General features: G+C 46.2%; 1 protein-coding gene across 2 annotated transcripts; it reads right to left on the reverse strand.

Moving 5' to 3' along the window:
* Positions 1–13697: 13697 nt before the first annotated feature.
* Positions 13698–20303, reverse strand: LOC125514984 (uncharacterized). 2 transcript variants are annotated; one of them, XM_048680386.2, is made up of 5 exons: positions 19991–20303; positions 17183–19330; positions 16008–16128; positions 15156–15215; positions 13698–15070 (listed from the first exon to the last, which is right to left on the reverse strand). In XM_048680386.2, the coding sequence occupies exons 2-5, from the start codon at positions 19318–19320 to the stop codon at positions 14054–14056; spliced, it is 3336 nt and encodes a 1111-aa protein (XP_048536343.2). In that variant the 5' UTR covers positions 19321–19330; positions 19991–20303; the 3' UTR covers positions 13698–14053. The 2 variants fall into 2 exon arrangements, with proteins under 2 accessions (XP_048536343.2, XP_048536342.2); XM_048680385.2 differs by having other exon boundaries at positions 17183–19340.
* Positions 20304–20591: the final 288 nt, after the last annotated feature.

A 20591-nucleotide genomic window follows, 5' to 3' on the forward strand; every position in this document is an offset into this window, starting at 1 on the left:
AACCTTATCTCTGACTTAGACCTTTGGTCACACCGTCTCTTGGTGACAAGTGACAAGGAGGACGTCTTCTCGTGGCGTTCCTACCTCTCTGCACGTTGCACCGTGCCTATGTAATTGTGTAATTGCTGCTTCGGCAGCCTTTTGAGTAATATATTCGGGTGGGGGAGCTCCACCCTGATTCTCAAAGAAACAAGAATAACATTGTGATTTTTCATCTGGGGTGCTTGGGCCCCACCAAAGGCAAAAAAATTGATTGGTCTTGCAATCTAGTACAGTATTTGGATGCGCGACTGGCTTGTTTGGCGTGGTTGGCAAAATTGTGGCATTTATCCACTTTCAAAACAAGTTCAAGAATGCGGGGCTCATCTATTCTTCAAATTTTGTTTCACAATCCGGAAACATGCCCGATGGAAAAAAACAGACAGATGAGGCTGGCACTCGATCGCCTCCCTCCCGCACTCGGCCACGGGAATCTCGCTCCCGCCTAGGGTTCCTCCAGCGAACCCGCCACCGCCGGGCCTCTGCTCCTCGACGCCCCCCGCTCCGGCGACTTGGCCGGCGGGTAAGCCTACATCTCCCACCCCAGCTGCCTCCGGCGCTTTCCCTCCCTCCCCTGGTGTCCAGCAGCAGCTCCTGGTCCGGTCCGTCCAGGGCTCCACTCCGGTGGACGGGGCCCACTCCGGCCGATGTGCTACTCCGGGAAGGACCCCTGCTCCCCCTCCCCTCCTCCCTGGCCGTGAGCCCGAGCATCAGCTAGGAGCTCCTCTGATTTTGCTTTTGCAAAATTTTCATGTAGATTTGCTATGAGTTGTTGCTGATGTATGTTGTTTTCATCTTGATTTGCTACGAGGTGTTGCTCATATATGGCAGAACTAATTTTGATATGAACGTGCTGATTGTGCCAAGTATAAGTACAAGATTGTTGCCCTCTAGTTGATATCATTGTATTTGCATGGAAAGCAATATCTAGTTGTTGTTTGTACTACATATTGATTCTTCTAAAAAAATTATTGACATGATGAATAATAGATGAAAGCACTTGCATATTGTAGTGTCTGGAAGTCCAATTTACGTTCATATGGGTATCAAAATGAAAAAAATATGATATCATTTACTCCAAACAACAATATAGTTCAAGGGCATTACAGACTTTTCCCTGACCATACGGTAGATAAGCTCACAAAAAAACATGGAGAAGAACTGGCTAGCTTATTATCTGGAGCTGATTTCCGTAGGAGCTTATTTCCACAGCATAGCTCAAAAGAACTGACCCTAATATGGGATGTGTGTAAGTGGAGTAAATTGCATAAAACCACCACTTTGAGGGCTAGGTTTGCGAAAAACACTAGGATACAGATTCGCTGCAGAAAGAACCACGTCTAGCGTAATTATTTTGCAAAAACCACTGATGGGCGGATTTGGCTTGGTTAAGCGCGTTTATGATAGATGGGGTCCTTTTTTGCCTATGTGGCGTAACATTTCATGCCAGGTCAATTTTAATATAATTTTACAAACTAGTCCAAAGATTTTACAGAGACACCCCTAAATCAAAAAGGGAAAAGCAATCAGCCCACGTTCATCCTTGCAACTGGTTGGTGAGGTCAACGCAGCCAGCGTCGGGTGCCTCCTCACGCAGCAGGACAAATCAGGGGGGCGGTGTTGGAAATATGCCCTAGAGGCAATAATAAATTAGTTATTATTATTATATTTCATTGTTCATGATAATCGTTTATTATCCATGCTAGAATTGTATTGATAGGAAACTCAGATACATGTGTGGATACATAACAACACCATGTCCCTAGTAAGCCTCTAGTTGACTAGCTCGTTGATCAATAGATGGTTACAGTTTCCTGACCATGGACATCGGATGTCGTTGATAACGGGATCACATCATTAGGAGAATGATGTGATGGACAAGACCCAATCCTAAGCCTACCACAAGATCGTGTAGTTCGTATGCTAAAGCTTTTCTAATGTCAAGTATCATTTCCCTAGACCATGAGATTGTGCAACTCCCGGATACCGTAGGAGTGCTTTGGGTGTGCCAAATGTCACAACGTAACTGGGTGTCTATAAAGGTACACTACAGGTATCTCCGAAAGTGTCTGTTGGGTTGGCACGAATCGAGACTGGGATTTGTCACTCCGTGTAAACGGAGAGGTATCTCTGGGTCCACTCGGTAGGACATCATCATAATGTGCACAATGTGACCAAGGAGTTGATCACGAGATGATGTGTTATGGAACGAGTAAAGAGACTTGCCGGTAACGAGATTGAACAAGGTATCGGGATACCGACGATCGAATCTCGGGCAAGTACAATACTGCTGGACAAAGGGAATTGTATACGGGATTGATTAAATCCTTGACATCGTGGTTCATCCGATGAGATCATCGTGGAGCATGTGGGAGCTAACATGGGTATCTAGATCCCGCTGTTGGTTATTGACCGGAGAGTTGTCTCGGCCATGTCTGCATGACTCCCGAACCCGTAGGGTCTACACACTTAAGGTTCGATGATGCTAGGGTTATAGGGAAAGTATGTACGCGATTACCGAATGTTGTTCGGAGTCCCGGATGAGATCCCGGACGTCACGAGGAGTTCCGGAATGGTCCGTAGGTAAATATTAATATATAGGAAGTATGGTTTTGGCCACCGGAAGTGTTCCGGGCATCACCGGTAGTGTACCGGGACCACCGGAGGGGTCCGGGGTCCATCGGGAGGGGCCACCAGCCCCGGAGGCCTACATGGGCCAATAGTGGGAAGGGACCAGCCCCTAGGTGGGCTGGGGCGCCTCCCACCAAGGCCCAAGGCGCCTCCTAGAGGGGAAGGGGGCAAACCCTAGGGCAGATGGGCCTTAAGGCCCACCCTAGGTGCGCCTCCTCTCTCTCCCCCCTTGGCCGCAACCCTAGATGGGTTTTGGGGCTGCCGCCACCCCTAGGGAGGGAACCCTAGATGGGGGCGCAGCCCCACCCCTTCCCCTATATATATACTTGAGGTATTGGGGGCTGCAACACACACGAGATCATCTCCCTCTTGGCGCAGCCCTACCTCTCGCCCTCCTCGTCTCTCGTAGTGCTTGGCGAAGCCCTGCTGGAGTTCCACGCTCCTCCACCACCACCACGCTGTCGTGCTGCTGCTGGACGGAGTCTTCCCCAACCTCTCCTTCTCCCCTTGCTGGATCAAGGCGTAGGAGACGTCACCGGGCTGCACGTGTGTTGAACGCGGAGGCGCCGTGGTTCGGCGCTTAGATCGGAATCAACCGCGATCTGAATCGCTACGAGTACGACTCCTTCATTCGCATTCTTGCAACGCTTCCGCTTAGCGATCTACAAGGGTATGTAGATGCACTCTCCTTCCCCTCGTTGCTAGATTACTCCATAGATTGATCTTGGTGATGCGTAGAAAATTTTTAATTTCTGCTACGATCCCCAACAGTGGCATCATGAGCTAGGTCTATGCGTAGTTTCTATGCACGAGTAGAACACAGAGCAGTTGTGGGCGTCGATATTGTCAATTTACTTACTGTTACTAGTCTTATCTTGATTCGGCGGCATCGTGGGATGAAGCGGCCCGGACCAACCTTACACGTACGCTTACGTGAGACTGGTTCCACCGACTGACATGCACTAGTTGCATAAGGTGGCTAGCGGGTGTCTGTCTCTCCCACTTTAGTCGGATCGGATTCGATGAAAAGGGTCCTTATGAAGGGTAAATAGAAATTGGCATATCACGTTGTGGTTTTCGCGTAGGTAAGAAACGTTCTTGCTAGAAACCTATAGCAGCCACGTAAAAACTTGCAACAACAATTAGAGGACGTTTAACTTGGTTTTGCAGCATATGCCTTGTGATGTGATATGGCCAAAAGGATGTGATGAATGATATATGTGATGTATGAGATTGATCATGTTCTTGTAATAGGAATCACGACTTGCATGTCGATGAGTATGACAACCGGCAGGAGCCATAGAAGTTGTCTTAATTTATTTATGACCTGCGTGTCAACATAAACGTCATGTAATTACTTTACTTTATTGCTAAAGCGTTAGCCATAGTAGTAGAAGTAATAGATGATGAGACAACTTCAAGAAGACACGATGATGGAGATAATGATGATGGAGATCATGGTGTCATGCCGGTGACAATGATGATCATGGAGCCCCGAAGATGGAGATCAAAAGGAGCAAAATGATATTGGCCATATCATGTCACTATTTGATTGCATGTGATGTTTATCATGTTCTACATCTTATTTGCTTAGAACGACGGTAGCTTAAATAAGATGATCCCTCACTAAAATTTCAAGAAAAGTGTTCCCCCTAACTGTGCACCGTTGCGAAGGTTCGTTGTTTCGAAGCACCACGTGATGATCGGATGTGATAGATTCTAGCGTTCGAATACAACGGGTGTTGACGAGCCTAGCATGTACAGACATGGCCTCGGAACACATGCGAAACACTTAGGTTGACTTGACAAGCCTAGCATGTACAGACATGGCCTCGGAACACGGAAGACCGAAAGGTCGAGCATGAGTCGTATAGAAGATACGATCAACATGAAGATGTTCACCGATGTTGACTAGTCCGTCTCACGTGATGATCGGACACGGCCTAGTTGACTCGGATCATGTTTCACTTAGATGACTAGAGGGATGTCTATCTGAGTGGGAGTTCATTAAATAATTTGATTAGATGAACTTAATTATCATGAACATAGTCTAAATTGTCTTTGCAAATATGTTGTAGATAAATAGCTCACGTTGTAGCTCCCTGTTTCAATACGTTCCTAGAGAAAGATTAAGTTGAAAGATATTGTAAGCAATGATGCGGACTAGGTCCGTAGTCCGAGGAGTGTCCTCACTGCTACACAGAAGGCTTACGTCTTTGATGCACCGCTCGATGTGCAAACCCCTACAACGTCGTCTGTGGAAGTTGTGAACACCTGATAGACACATCCTGATGACTACTTGATAGTTTAGTGCACCATACTTTACGGCTTAGAATCGGGATTCCAATGACGTTTTGAACGCCATAGAACATATAAGATGTTCCAAGAGCTGAAATTGGGATTTCAGGCTCATGCCCGTGTTGAGAGGTGTGAGACCTCTGACAAGTTCTTTTGCCAACAAGATGGAGGAGAATAGCTCAGCTAGTGAGCATGTGCTCAGAATGTCTGGGTGCTACAATCACTTAAATCAAGTGGGAGTTAAACTTCCAGATAAGATAGTGATTGATAGAGTTCTCTAGCCACTATCACTAAGCTACTAGATCTTCGTGATGAACTATGACATGCAGGGGATGGAATTGATCCCGGAGCTGTTCGCGGTGCTTAAGACCGCAAAAGGTAGAAATCAAGAAGGAGCATCAAGTGTTGGTGGTTTAACAAGACCACTGGTTTCAAGAAGGGCAAGGGCTAGAAGGGAAACTTCATGGATGGCAAACCAGTTGCCGCTCCAGTGAAGGAACCCAAGGTTGAACCCAAACCCGAGACTAAGTGCTTCTATTGTAAGGGGAATGGTCACTGGTAGCGGAATTACCCCAAATGCATGGTAGATAAGAAGGCTGGCAACTTCAACAAAGTATATACGTGTTATTAATGTGTACCTCACTAGTACTCCTGGTAGCACCTGGGTATTGGATACCGGTTCAGTTGCTATTATTGGTGACTTGAAGCCAAAGCTACGGACTAAACGGAGACTGGCTAAGGGCGAGGTGACGATGTGTGTTGGAAGTGTTTCCAAAGTTGATGAGATCACCATCGCACGCTCCATCTGCCTTCGGGATTAGTATTGAACCTAGATAAATGTTATTAGGTGTCTACGTTGAGCATGAATATGATTAGATCATGTTCATTGCAATACGGTTATTCATTTAAGTTAGAGAATAATGGTTATTCTGTTTACATGAATAATACCTTCCATGGTCATGCACCCTATGTGAATGGTTCAGTGAATCTCGGTCGTAGTAATACACATGTTCACGCCAAAAGATGTAGATAGTACCACTTTCTTGTGGCACTGCCGCTTAGGTCATATTGGCGTAAGATGCATGAAGAAACTCCATATCGATGGATGTTTGGAGTCACTTGATTTTGAATAGCTTGACACATGTGAGCCATGCCTCATGGGCAGGATGACTAAGACCCCGTTTTCAGGTACAATGAAACGAGCAAGTGACTTTTGAAAATCATACATACTGATGCGTGTGATCCAATGAGAATTGAAGCGTGCGGTGGATATCGCTATTTTCTCATTCTCACTGACGATTTGAGTAGATATAGGTATATTTACTTAATGAAGCACAAGTCTGAAACGTTTGAAAAGTTCAAGCGATTTCAGGGTGAAGTTAAGAATCATCATAACAAGAAGATCAAATTCCTACGATCTGATCAATGAGAATTTCTAAGTTATGAGTTTGGCAAACACTTAAGACATTGTGGAATTGTTTCACAGTTGAAGCCACCTGGAACACCACAGGGTAATGGTGTGTTCGGACGTCGTAATCGAACCTTATGAAATATGGTGCGATCTATGATGTCTCTTACCGATCTACCGCTATTATTTTGAGGTTATGCATTAGAGACAGCTGCATTCACTTTAGATAGGACACCATATAAGTCTGTTGAGACGACGCCGTATGAACATTGGTTTGGCAAGAAACCAAAGTTGTCGTTTCTTAATGTTTGGGGCTGCGATGCTTAAGACTTCAGCCGGAGAAGCTCGAACCCAAAGCGGACAAACACATCTTCATAGGATACCCAAAGGTGACAGGTGGGTATACCTTCTATCTCAGATCCGAGGGCAAATTGTTTGTCGCTAAGAATGGTTCCTTTCTCGAGAAGGAGTTTCTCTCGAAAGAATTGAGTGGGAGGAAGATAGAACTTGATGAGGTTGTCAAACCTTTACTTCAACCAGAGAGTGATGCGACACAGAAAGATGTTTTCTATGGCGCCTACGTCTGTTGAAAAGGAAGTTAATGATAGTGATCATGAAGCTTCGGATCAAGTTGCTATCGAACCTCATAGGTCGACAAGGATATGTACTACTCCTGAGTGGTACGGTAATCCTATCTTAAATATCATGTTGTTAGACAACAACGAACCTACGAGCTATGGAGAAGCGATGGTGGGCCCGTATTCCGACAAATGGTTAGAAGCCATGAAACCCGAGATAGGATCCATGTATCAGAACAAAGTATGGACTTTGGTGGACTTGCCCGATGATCGGCAAGCCATTGAGATAAATGGATCTTTAAGAAGAAGACGGGCATGGGCGGTAATGTTACCGTCTATGAAGCTCGACTTGTGGGAAAGAGTCTTTTCACAAGTTCAAGGAGTTGACTATGATGAGAATTTCTCACCCGTAGCGATGCTTAAGTCCGTCGGAATCATGTTAGCATTAGCTGTATTTTTCGATTATGAAATCTGACAGATGGATGTCAAAAACAAGTTTTCTTACCAGTTTTCGTAAGAAAGAGTTGTATGTGATACAATCAAAGTTTTGTCGATCCTAAGGATGCTAAAAGGTATGCTGGCTCCAGCGATCCTTCTATGGACTAGAGCAAGCATCTCGGAGTCAGAATATATGCTTTGATAGAGTGATCAAAGCTTTTAGGTTTATACAATGTTTGCTAGAAACTTGTATTTACAAGAAAGTGAGTGGGAGCACTACAACATTTCTGATAAGTATATGTGGATGACATATTGTAGATCCGAAATAATGTAGAATTTCTGGAAAGCATAAATGGTTGTTTGAAGAGTGTTTTTCAAAGGAAGACCTGGATAAAGCTGCTTACAAATTGGGCATCAAGATCTATAGAGATAGATCAAGACGCCTGATGATACTTTCAAAGAACGCACACCTTGACATGTTTTTGAAAGAGTTCAAAATAGATCAGTCAAAGAAGGGGTTCTTACCTGAGTTGTAAGGTGTGAAGTTGAGTAAGACTCAAAGCTTGACCACGGCAGAAGAAAGAGGAAGGACGAAGGTCGTCCCCTATGTTGTTGTCATAGGCTCTATACGGTATGCCATGCTGAGTACCGCACCTAATGTGTACCTTGCCACATGTCTGGCAAGAGGGTACAAAGGTGATCTAGGAGTGGATCACCAGATAGCAGTCAAAATTATCCTTGGAGGAATAAGGAAATGTTCTCGGTTATGGAGGTGATGAAGAGTTCAACATAAAGAGTTACGTCGATGCAAGCTTAACACCTATCCGGATAGCTCTGAGTAGAGATACAGGATACGTATAATGGAGCAATAATTTGGAATAGCTCCAAGTGGAACGTGGTAGCAGCATCTATGATATAAAGTTTTGCGAAATACATAGGGATCTGAATATGGCAAGACCCGTTGACTACAACCTCTCTAACAAGCATAACATGATCAAACCCAGAACTCATTGAGTGTTAATCACATAGTGATGTGAACTAGATTATTCAGTCTAGTAAACTCTTTGGATGTTGGTCACATGGTGATGTGACCTGTGAGTGTTAATCACATGGCGATGCGAACTAGATTATTGACTCTAGTGCAAGTGGGAGACTGTTGGAAATATGCCCTAGAGGCAATAATAAATTAGTTATTACTATTATATTTCATTGTTCATGATAATCGTTTATTATCCATGCTAGAATTGTATTGATAGGAAACTCAGATACATGTGTGGATACATAACAACACCATGTCCCTAGTAAGCCTCTAGTTGACTAGCTCGTTGATCAATAGATGGTTATAGTTTCCTGACCATGGACATCAGATGTCGTTGATAACGGGATCACATCATTAGGAGAATGATGTGATGGACAAGACCCAATCCTAAGCCTAGCACAAGATCATGTAGTTCGTATGCTAAAGCTTTTCTAATGTCAAGTATCATTTCCCTAGACCATGAGATTGTGCAACTCCCGGATACCGTAGGAGTGCTTTGGGTGTGCCAAATGTCACAGCGTAACTAGGTGTCTATAAAGGTACACTACAGGTATCTCCGAAAGTGTCTGTTGGGTTGGCACGAATCGAGACTGGGATTTGTCACTCCGTGTAAACGGAGAGGTATCTCTGGGTCCACTCGGTAGGACATCATCATAATGTGCACAATGTGACCAAGGAGTTGATCACGGGATGATGTGTTATGGAACGAGTAAAGAGACTTGCCGGTAACGAGATTGAACAAGGTATCGGGATACCGACGATCGAATCTCGGGCAAGTACAATACTGCTGGACAAAGGGAATTGTATACGGGATTGATTAAATCCTTGACATCGTGGTTCATCCGATGAGATCATCGTGGAGCATGTGGGAGCTAACATGGGTATCTAGATCTCGCTGTTGGTTATTGACCGGAGAGTTGTCTCGGCCATGTCTGCATGACTCCCGAACCCGTAGGGTCTACACACTTAAGGTTCGATGACGCTAGGGTTATAGGGAAAGTATGTACGCGGTTACCGAATGTTGTTCAGAGTCTCGGATGAGATCCCGGACGTCACGAGGAGTTCCGGAATGGTCCGGAGGTAAAGATTAATATATAGGAAGTATGGTTTTGGCCACCGGAAATGTTCCGGCATCACCGGTACTGTACCGGGACCACCGGAGGGGTCCGGGGGTCCACCGGGAGGGGCCACCAGCCCCGGAGGCCTACATGGGCCAATAGTGGGAAGGGACCAGCCCCTAGGTGGGCTGGGGCGCCTCCTAGAGGGAAGGGGGCAAACCCTAGGGCAGATGGGCCTTAAGGCCCACCCTAGGTGCGCCTCCTCTCTCTCCCCCCTTGGCCGCAACCCTAGATGGGTTTTGGGGCTGCCGCCACCCCTAGGGAGGGAACCCTAGATGGGGGCGCAGCCCCTCCCCTTCCCCTATATATATATACTTGAGGTTTGGGGCTGCCCAACACATGTGATTTGCTCTCCCTGTTGGCGCAGCCCTACCTCTCTCCCTCCTCGTCTCTCGTAGTGCTTGGCGAAGCCCTGCTGGAGTTCCGCGCTCCTCCACCACCACCACACCGTCGTGCTGCTGGTGGACGGAGTCTTCCCCAACCTCTCCTTCTCCCCTTGCTGGATCAAGGCATAGGAGACGTCACCGGGCTGCATGTGTGTTGAACGCGGAGGCGCCGTGGTTCGGCGCTTAGATCGGAATCAACCGCGATCTGAATCGCTACGAGTACGACTCCTTCATCCGCGTTCTTGCAACGCTTCCGCTTAGCGATCTACAAGGGTATGTAGATGCACTCTCCTTCCCCTCGTTGCTAGATTACTCCATAGATTGATCTTGGTGATGTGTAGAACATTTTAAATTTCTGCTACGATCCCCAACAGGCGGCACCCCTCGCCGGATCCGGCAGCCGGCGTTGGGCGGCTCCTCGCGCTGGAGGGCAAATCAGGGTCACGGCGCAGCATCCCTCGCCGGGTCCGGCAGCTCGCACTGGGCGTCTCCTCGCGCGGGAGCCCAAATCAGGGCCGCAATGCGGCATCCCTCGGCGGATCCGGACGAGGTGGCGGTGCTGGGGGCCAAATCGGGGCGACAGCGCGGCATCCCTCGCCGGAGGTGGCAGCGCCTGGAGCACATGCACGCACCAACGTCGACGGCTCGCGTGGTGGTGAGCAACCGCGTGTGGTGCATCGAGGGCACCACCACCGTGGTGGAGTGGAGCGGGGAGCGCCGGGGCTGGCTCGAGGTGGGCCCTTACCCGGCGGGGCTCGAGGCCGGCGCAGCGTGCGGAGTCGAGCGGCGGCTGCGGCAGGCGCATGGTGGTGACTCAGGCTGGACGGAACGAGCGGGCTTTTCGGCCCGCTCGGGGCCCCTTCTGGACCGGACCGATCGGTCCTAGCCCGATGAAGAAATTGGCCGGTCCGGTCTTTAACCAATCCGACCGAGCGGACCGAGGCTGCAGGTTGTTCCTCGACGTTGCAGCCGCCGGCGACGCCCCGGCCGTGCCCCGCCCCGGCGCTTGTTCACCGGAGTCAAGTGTAACTCAGTCAATTGACTCAAAGACAGGAGCAAGAGGTAGAAGAAGACTCAGGTGACACGCTGTTATTTCAGTTAAACAGAAAAGAGAAAGAACGAGAAAATGGGATTAGATCCGATAATCACGGCACCATCCCACGATTTACTCCACGCGCTGCCGTTTCCTTTTATTCGCGACTCAACAGTTTGATCTGATTATCACGCGCCATCCCACGCTGATGTTTCCCTTTATTCAATTGAACAGAAAACTGAAGGAAACATCTATTCCTACATAAGAGGCTTTACCAAATCTGTACGTGCAAGTTTCGTTTGGATTGTGACAGCCCCACGATTTTAGGGAACTGCAATCAAATTCAACTGCGTCCATAAAGTTTACATCAAAATTGTTCGTTGAAATATATATATAGCACTGCTTAAAACTGAATGAACGAGGGAAAGTGGGAAACATGGTTCGATCCGATCATTATGGCGCCATCCCATGATTAACTCCACGTCAAATTTGTTCCAATAATCACGGCAAGGCCCGCAGACAGCCAATCGTGGCCTCATGCACCCATTACTTGCATGCTCTACCCTCAACGATGGTGACCACGGCCGGTCCTCTCGGTCCGGCCCGGGCTTGAGCGCCAGCGGTCCGGTCCCTGAAATCAAGACCGGCCAGCTGGTCGGTCCGGTCCGGTCCGGCTCGCCGGCGGCCGGTCAAAACAGCGGCTCGGTCAGGGCCCGGACCGGCCGGACCGTGTCCACCCTGAGTGGTGACCGGCGCCATCGAGTTCGAGGAACGCCGCGGCGGGCACGCGTTGTGGGTGTTCGACTTCAAGTCCAAGAAATGGACCGTGATGCGCCCTCCTCAGCAGCTCACCGGCTTCATCTGCTCCGACGAGCTACCACTTGCGGCAGCGTGCGGGATCCTCTCCTCAGACGGCTGCGGGAGCGAGGAGACGGGGGAAGGGCCTGGGCGGTATGGGGAAAGGATGTTGGGGGTGTTCTTGCTTTGACCCATCTAGCGCTCTTCCTGAGAAAACGTTACGCCACGTCAGCGAAAAGCGGGCCCCATCTGTCATAAACACACTTACCTGAGCCAAATCCGCCAATCAGTGGTTTTTGCAAAACAATTACGCTAGACATGGTGCTTTCTGCAGCGAATCTGTATCCTGATGTTTTTCGCAAACCTAGCCTTTAAAGTAGTGGTTTTATGCAATTTACTCGTGTAAGTGTAACAAAACTATATGCTCCTCTCTTACTTAATGGATGAGCAAAGCTTATGACTCTGTTTCAAAAAAAAAACCATCTTATCAACAAATCTAACATAACTAGTTAATTATTCTTTGTGAATCAGATATAGGGAGAATACGTGGAGCGCCTAGGAAAAAGTTTCAGTGAATATATGTAGACTAAAACCGAATGAAAATAGCATGCAAGAATAAAATAATTTTAAAAATATGTCGTCTATTCCCTCCGTTTTGAATTACCTGTCACAGGTATGGATGTATCTAGATGTATTTTAGTTCTAGATACATCCATTTCTGCGACGAGTAATTTGGAACGGAGGGAGTAGTTGATAAGTAAATAGAGTGTGGCTCCAATTTTGGTACAAATAAAAAGGAATGAGCTTAACTTTCTAACTGGAACGATTCTCTGCCCTAACTTATAATGTTAAAAACAGATGAGTGGATGCAGGAAATGGTTGGGTTTTCGTACGAGCAAACTTCTTTTAGAAATCTTAATTATGGATTTAATCAGGCTGTTATGGGTTGAATGTGTAAAAGAAGTAGTATACTGATAAGAAGAAATGTCGAGCTCCATGGTCCTCGTATTTTTTTTTATTTTGAAATTTCAAAAAATTCTAGAAAACAAATCACATTGTAATACAGATGTATACTGCACGTGGTACTGCTCATGAGAAAATGCATCGACGCACGAGGTACACAAAAATAAAAATAAAATGTGATTTTGAAAACAGTGAACATTATGTGTACTGTTCACTGTTAAAACCAACAATTTTCACTTTCCTGTACAGCTCGCGTGCCAATATTTTTTTCCTCGTGAAAATTTACACACTTGTAGTACATCCATATGTCAATGTGGAACTGTTTTCCAGAATCTGATGATATTTTGAAACGTGTCTTTTTGAATGTTTCAAAAAAGGGCTCCATGGAGCTTGACCACTGCGCTCGTAGTCCAAAGTAGCGATGGTGCTGCAAAAATAAATAAATAAATGTTCTCTTCTCTTTTGTAGTTACAGTCTTACAGACATAATCTAATTAGGTAGAAAATGAGATGAAAAAAAAAAGATCCGTGAACTATATCCCCTTTTTGTTTCAGGGTTTGCATCGAAATGCAACACCCTGTTCTGAACGTATTGCTCTATGTAAAAAAAAAAACCTGGCAAGCCCAAGCGTTTCGTGTTGACTTTCTAATAAAAGGTTTGTGGTACGTTTTCTCTCACCTCATATCTATTTTGGAACATATAAGTAATATATTACTTTGCAGATAAAAGGTGCTTATAAGCTTACTGGAAAAAACAGGGGAATATTTGCAGCCTTTTCAAAAGATGAGGAATAGTCCCGACAGCCCACCATGCACGGGCGGAAGGAACAACGGCAAAAGATGAGGGACAGACAGCTCCCATCCACCAACCCACGTCGTACGGAACATCAACTGCACAAAAATAGAAGTGCATCTCCCATGGGCTCTTGCCTTAACCATCATGGCTATAATTTGAATGGAAGACCAGAGTTATAATTCACTAATATTATTAATCCGAGTGCATCAAAATAACACTTGTTAAGAGTTTCAAACCGTTTACAACTTATTTTCTGTGTCCAAACATTATTGCCAAATTTTTCACGGCGCCGCGAACCGACGAACAGAATGTCTTGCCCAGGGAGAGCAAAGGTTCAGAACGACAGATCCTATGATGTTTATTACGAATACAACCCACACAGGCATCTAGAGTTACATGCTCGGGTACAAGAGGGGTGTACACATACTTACACGAATCTGTAAGCTAGAAGAAGGAAAAGAAACCAACACTAAAACTGACGCTGGCAGCTACAAAGAAAACAAGAGAGCTAAATTTTACAAGTTCCTTTCTATCTCGGTCCCCAGGGGGCGCCGCCTAGGTTCCCAGCTTGGGCGCTGCTACCATTAGGCATTATCACACCACCATACTGGGGCGCTGGAACAGCAGAGCCGGCGGCGGCCGACCCACCCTGCTGCGCCGTCGCCGGCCACCAGGCACTAGGCTGCTGCTGCTGCCATGGTTGCGAAGGCTGAAGCTGCTGCTGGACCAAAGGGAGCTGCTGCTGGCTACTAAGGCTGTACTGCATTGCAACCTGGGGAAGGAGAGGCTGCATTGCATTTGGGTTGTACTGCTGGTACGCATGGTGGATCTGCTGCATGGGCGGTAGTGGTGGTGGTGGTGGGAGTGGTTGCTGCGGGGTGGGTGTAAATGACAGCGGCTGCCTACTTTGCTGGATGGGGTTCCACTCTGGTATATCATCGTCGTCGTCGTCAGCCCAAGGACGCGATTCAACAGATGATCTTTTACCATACTTCTGAACCAATTCCCTCATTTGCTCGACTGGGCGAGCAGAGGTCGGTGCTACATGCCGTTGGCCCTTGAAGGCATGCGTCGTTACATTAGCAGCGGGGTTAACAAAATTAAATTCAGGAAGATCATCTTCGTCCCTGCGCGCAACAACGCCAGGCCCAAAGCCCGGGGGCACATCGTCATCAGTTACATCCTCCTCTTGGTGCTGGTGATGCTGCTGGTTGGGAAAACCTGGTGGCACGCCGTGAGAGTTCTGGGGCGCGGAGGGCCTATGGGCCGAAGTAGAACCGGTAACCTGGGGTTTCCTTGGGGCTGACTGCCTCTTGGAACCATCATGCCTCTGATGGGAGGACACCCTAGGAACGCTGGGTCTCCGCCAGACGACGATTCCAATTATCGATGTTTCTGCCACAGCGAGACCACCCAAGTGCTCCTTTGGCAGGTGCTGGGAGAGAATCTCCACAGTTTTCCCTTGAGGGGGACACAGGTACAGCTCCAGTCCATCTGCAGGCTCAGCTAGTCCCACTCTCTCATCTGCAATATATGAATCAATTGTCTGCAAAAGAACGAGCCAATTTAGTGAAAACAATCATCAAAACTCTGGTAAGCTCATGATGGGTGATCTGACTTAGAAAAGGAACCTGCGAGAGTTGTTGGCGGCCACTCTCCGACGAACACTCCTTCCAGCACAGCTCAGTTACCTATAAAAGTAGCAGTACAGGTACTTAAAACAGATGGAACGGATTCTCGATGGCGGAACAGAGAATTAAATGCAGCACAGGACACATAATTTAACTATGTGCATGTAGACATAAGCAGTACAAGTGGGAATACAATCCTAGAAGGAATACAACACTATTATTTGCAGTTCTTGCGCTATCTAGTGAAATAATTCAATTGGGCAGTACCAATCTAATTGCATAATGGTAACAATTACAAGTACATATACTGTTCTGATTCAAAATATATGCACCAGCTAGCTTGAGAAGTACGCACATTATCAAGTAAGTACAGATATAGATTTCTTAAGCACCTGCTAGGAAAATTTTCTGGCGACTAGCATAAAAGTACCAACACACCTGCACATGTCCCTGCCTCTAAACAACAGTGGATCTAGATATTATGAAAATCTCAAAAAACATGACAGATGCCATTGTACTAGTATTGCTTTTTGAAATATTGCCAGTTTAGGACCCACCCATTCAAGGTAGAAACTTTAGAGGAATTCTATAAAAATCTGGAGGCTATTTTCCTCCAAAATTCTGAGCTCTGGACACAAGAGGGATCGAAACATCTATTTTCATCACTGATTTCATTTTTCTTTTACCAGATGGACATATGCCATTGACCTCTAATGAGCGTGTGATTATAACATGGAGAGTTATCTACCATCCACAACATAATGGAAAGTAGCCAGCATAAATGTGTAAAACCATAATCATTCCAGTAAGAACATCATCTAGAAACAAATTATGCATTCAAAACAGAATTACCATTATAGCGCGGCTCCTAGATTTGGGAAGTTGTTCGAGAAAATCTTGAAAAGCACTAAGTTTAACTCTCCCCTTGATTTCAATTAAGCTACTCCATTCTTTCCCAGATGGCTTTTCACCACTGTACAAGAGAAATTTTAAGATATGTCAGAACCAATACAAATATGAAGTACAGAATAAGGTCACACGTAGCCAAAAAGCAGTCCATATTCATTAGTTTAGGAGCTACCGCTCACATTTATCCTCTCATTCATGCAGATCATGCGAAATAATTTAACTTCCACATATGAGACGGTGAGAGACTAAGCAACTGGTGCCCCCCTTAATTGTACTAGCAAGTAGCATGTGCTTCGCACGTTAAACATTTTCTTTCACAATTGTTTGCCACTTAGCATAACTACGTAAATTAGAAACATGCAATCAAAAAATTACCCGAGTATAATAATTTGACATAGCATATTTGCATGTAGTGTTTTCATTTGTTCTTTTTCACCAGCCTTATTTTTTTTCTTACTCCTTTGAGAACTCCGAACATCTTTTAATCAGGAATCGCAGCATTCTTGGTACACAGGAATTCGTTGGTGCAGGCCCAAATTAACTGCACATAAGCATAACTATTTGCAAGATGAATATAAGCCCAATGCCCAATAATACATTCTCACTTACAAAAGAAGCATTTCATTCTTCAGTTAGAATCTCTAATACCGTATGGTTGGGGGGAAAGGGCAACAGCAAGTGAACATTCGAGAGAATGATTCAGAAGCCAGCTGAAGACCACTACGGTCCGATAAAACAAAGACAAAGAGTGACTAGATTTACTCCAGTTTTGAGTGTTTCATTTCTAACATCAACGGCTTGTGGCGGAAAAAAGTGTAGATGGTGAGGTAAATCCTTTTTTGGAAACTCATGAACTACATAGTGGTATAGAAGCTGTCCCATTTCAGTAACATATAGTATTACCTAATTGAGTGGGTTTCCACCCGTGCCATTAGAAAACTGAAGGCACATAGCATAACACAGTGGCATCAAACAAGTTCAAGAATGCAACATACAGAATGATAACTAAAGGAAAATTAAAAGGCGTTTTAAGATGATGAAAATGAAGAGGGAATGTGATTAGATAAACAGGACAAGCTAAGTTGGTAACAACCAAACAATTCTCCATCGAAACAAACCTTTTGAAAATGGCAACAACATTCGTGAGTGACGATAGAGTAAGCTGAATCGCACCCTCCCATATACTCTCACGAATCATAGGAACAGCAGTTGTCTTATGGTTCACAGTTGAAACAGGATTCGACATATTAGCACTAGCAGCAGCAGGTTCTTTAGATTCGACTTTCTCTGGGGAGGATTTGATTTTCTCTCCATCGCGTGGCACATCAGGAACCAACTCTGAACCAACCTTCTGCTTGGGTGATTCTGACTTCTGTTTGGGTGATTCTGACTTGGACTCCGATTTACCCTGTAAAGCCGGCACATCTGATTCAGATCTGGCCTTCTTTTGTGCAGACTGCTTATCTTCTGTCTCAGGAAGTTTCTCGGAATCTAAGGTGGAGCTAGGTTCATCAGAATCACTGAGATCTTTTTGCGGGGTCCCAACTGATAAATTTTCAAAAGGTGGTTCAGAATCTAACCCCAGCATGAATTCATCTAGCGAAGGAATTGGTGGAAGATTCTCTGCGTCTTTCAAGTCATCCACCATAAGTTCATCAATAAGATCTGCTTTCTCATTTTCAATATATTCAACATTGCCTGATGAATCATTGTCACCTGTCCCACCATCCTCATCTTGTGACATGCCATCAGAACCCTTGTCCTTAACTTCTACACCAGTTTTATCATCCGTACTTGTTTCATCATTGGTTTTTGTTTCACTTTCAACAGCTTTTGATGGAACATGAGATAGAACATTACCCCCAAGCTCAACCTCCACTGAAATACCATCAGTTTCTTCTATTTCAACTTGGAACTCTCCTTTGTGTGTTTTCCTCACTAAACGCCTGACATCAACTTCAGTGTTAGGAAGGACAACCATTTTTTCATGTTCTTCGGCTTTAGCCAACCGCCACTCTGAGAGCTCTTTGGAAGCAAGTTCCTCCGCAGTCATTGAACAAAGGCGATCGGGTGCAAGTTCTCCAGATATGACCCTCGACCTTAACTCAGGGTTGCCTTTATCTTTTAGATTAAACAGAAGAGATCTGCCTCGCTCCTTGTACTTCTTGTTCACTCCACCAAACAGTTTAAAGAGTTCCTCTTCAATTCTAAATGCCAAGCTTTCAGCCTTCTGGATCATACTACCCTTATCTGTTGCTGCCTCATCTGTAGACTTTATTCTTTTTGATTCAGACTCTGTCAAATTGCCTGTAACCTCAGGCTCAATATCAGAAGCCCTGTCCCTCTTCAAATTAGGTTGTGTCACAGGTTCAGCCATCCCAGCAGGAAAATCAGAAACCCAACAAAGGCCATGACCTTGCAAGAGTTCATCTGTGACAACCATACTTTGGTCTAATACTTCATCTTCTGAAGGAAGGTGCTTTAGTTGTTGTTGTGTGTCACTGTCATCATTTGTGCTTGTGATCATGTCTGATGCTATGCCACAGCCTAACTTCTCATCTCCCTCGCATTTCTTAGCAACATCAGCATTGTCTGCCTCTGAATTTGTTGTACTCGCATCCTTGGATGTGGTCATCACTGTATCCTTCACTTCATCTCCCTCCACCTTCTTCTGGTCTGCTGACCCATCAGACTGCAGGTTCTGAGCAGATTGTTTCTTATCCTGCTGGTCAGAATCCATGACGAGTGCAGCAGAAAGTGACTCCCTGAACTTTGATCTCACGGATTCAAACTGCTGAGGCTGAGCCTTTGATGGTAGCTCTTTCTGTGCAGGACGCTTGGCAGATAATGCAGATTTCATCATCTGGACCTTTGGAGAAGCAACACTTTTCTTTCCGGCAACAGATGGCGACAGCTGTGATCCAGTTACTGCTGGCAAAGATGTTTGAATATTCAGCACCTGCTGGGGCGGCCTCAGTGATACTCTGCTTACAGATTGCACCCCCAAAGGATGTGAAGTCTCTGGCCTGGAAACACCAACTTGGGCAGCTTGTTGACTCATAGGGACAATATAATATGAACTGACAGGTACCGAAGCTCCCGTAGAGAACATTGGCTGTGCACCCCAGCCAGCAGATAGGGGTGGATAGAACGCAGCGGGATATCCAGACTGAGCAGGTTGGATATTTGAAGAGGGGAGTGCTTGAGATCCCATGCTAGCTGACATGGGTTCCTGGCCCTGCTTTGATAACTCCATCGTGCAGCCTCTTTTCAAAGCTCCAAGACATAAGAATGAGAATAATCAGTTGATGAAGCTTAAAAGCGTAAAAGCATGAATGATGAAATGAAACGAAACTTCCGCACTAATTCACAACTCCGGTGTGGCCCATGCTGTGTTGATGCGGTCAATTGCACAAGCCCCATGCTAGCATATAGAACCAATCGTATGCACAGGACCTAAGTTCTACAGTATGTTAAACCAAATTTGTGTTGGAACATCTAAATTTGTGTTGAAACATGATGTTCCAACTGCTCTCTGTGCAGTTTGTAAAGATGAAAAACAGGACACTCGTATATCTGTCATGAGATGCACACTTGCGCATTCAATTCTAACTGCTCATCTTATAAGGAAAACTGAAGCCTCTTGTCTACAAACTAGAAGCCCATTCAAAAGCACTCCAACAGCTTTTCTACATCGAAATCACAGCATACATATGTACATAGAGCCCCAAACAAAATCACATAGTACTCCACACTAGCAAGGGACACTAACGCCGTAACGCGTGCTTCAATCAACCAAACTAAACCAAACCCAATACAGCTGATGAGTTTCCACAGCTAGAACTTACTACCAAATCATGGTAGGGTTCAGCGGCAGATGTAAGAAAAAAAAAAGTTTAGGTTTAGGGTCTACCGTCTATGCATACCTTGGGATTTGGGCGGGGTGGGGAGGAGGGGATCCGTCTACGACGCGGTACCACAGCTCGCCGCCGCGGTCGCTCTTCGTCCTCCCTCGACTTCGTCGCAGGCCGCGCCGCTCGATTCACGCCAGCATGCCGCCGCGACCGGCCGCAGGAGGAGGGAGGGAGGCGGGAGCGGGGCCTGCGGCGTGACCGGCCGGAGCAGGACGAGGGCCGGTGGAGGGAGGTGGGGTTGGGATCGCTGGCTTGGTGCGCCGCCGCCGCCTGCGGTTCGGAGGGGAGACGGAGAGGGGGGGGGATAGGAGTGGAGGGAGGAGGGGATGGGGGGTAGATGGGTGGGTTACGGCGACTCGTGTCACGTGAGGCGCCTCTGCTCTGGCTCCGCCCGACCTCGGCTGCTGGTTGGGTCCGGCCACGTCATCTCAACCAACCAGACATTAACTCAGATTTTCAGATCGTAATGTTGCAGATCGGGCTCATTTGATTCGCAGCAAATTGATAAGATTTTTTCTATTTTACCCGAAAAGGAATTCATATGATTTTTAGAGGAGCTTAGGGGATATGTTCCCCTCCGTTTTTATTCACTCTGCATGTTAGATTTGACTGA

Source organism: Triticum urartu, chromosome 6A, assembly GCF_056163025.1.
Source record: "Triticum urartu cultivar PI428250 chromosome 6A, HENAU_Tu73, whole genome shotgun sequence".
Taxonomy (NCBI): Eukaryota; Viridiplantae; Streptophyta; class Magnoliopsida; order Poales; family Poaceae; genus Triticum; species Triticum urartu.

Excerpts from the sequence above, each read along its gene's own strand:
- LOC125514984 (XM_048680386.2), bottom strand. The coding sequence starts at position 19,320 with ATGGAGTTATCAAAGCAGGGCCAGGAACCCATGTCAGCTAGCATGGGA. Across the intron at positions 15,216-16,007 it reads CTAGGAGCCGCGCTATAATG|GTAACTGAGCTGTGCTGGAA; the intron begins GTAATTCTGTTT and ends CTACTTTTATAG. Across the intron at positions 15,071-15,155 it reads GCCGCCAACAACTCTCGCAG|ACAATTGATTCATATATTGC; the intron begins GTTCCTTTTCTA and ends GTTCTTTTGCAG.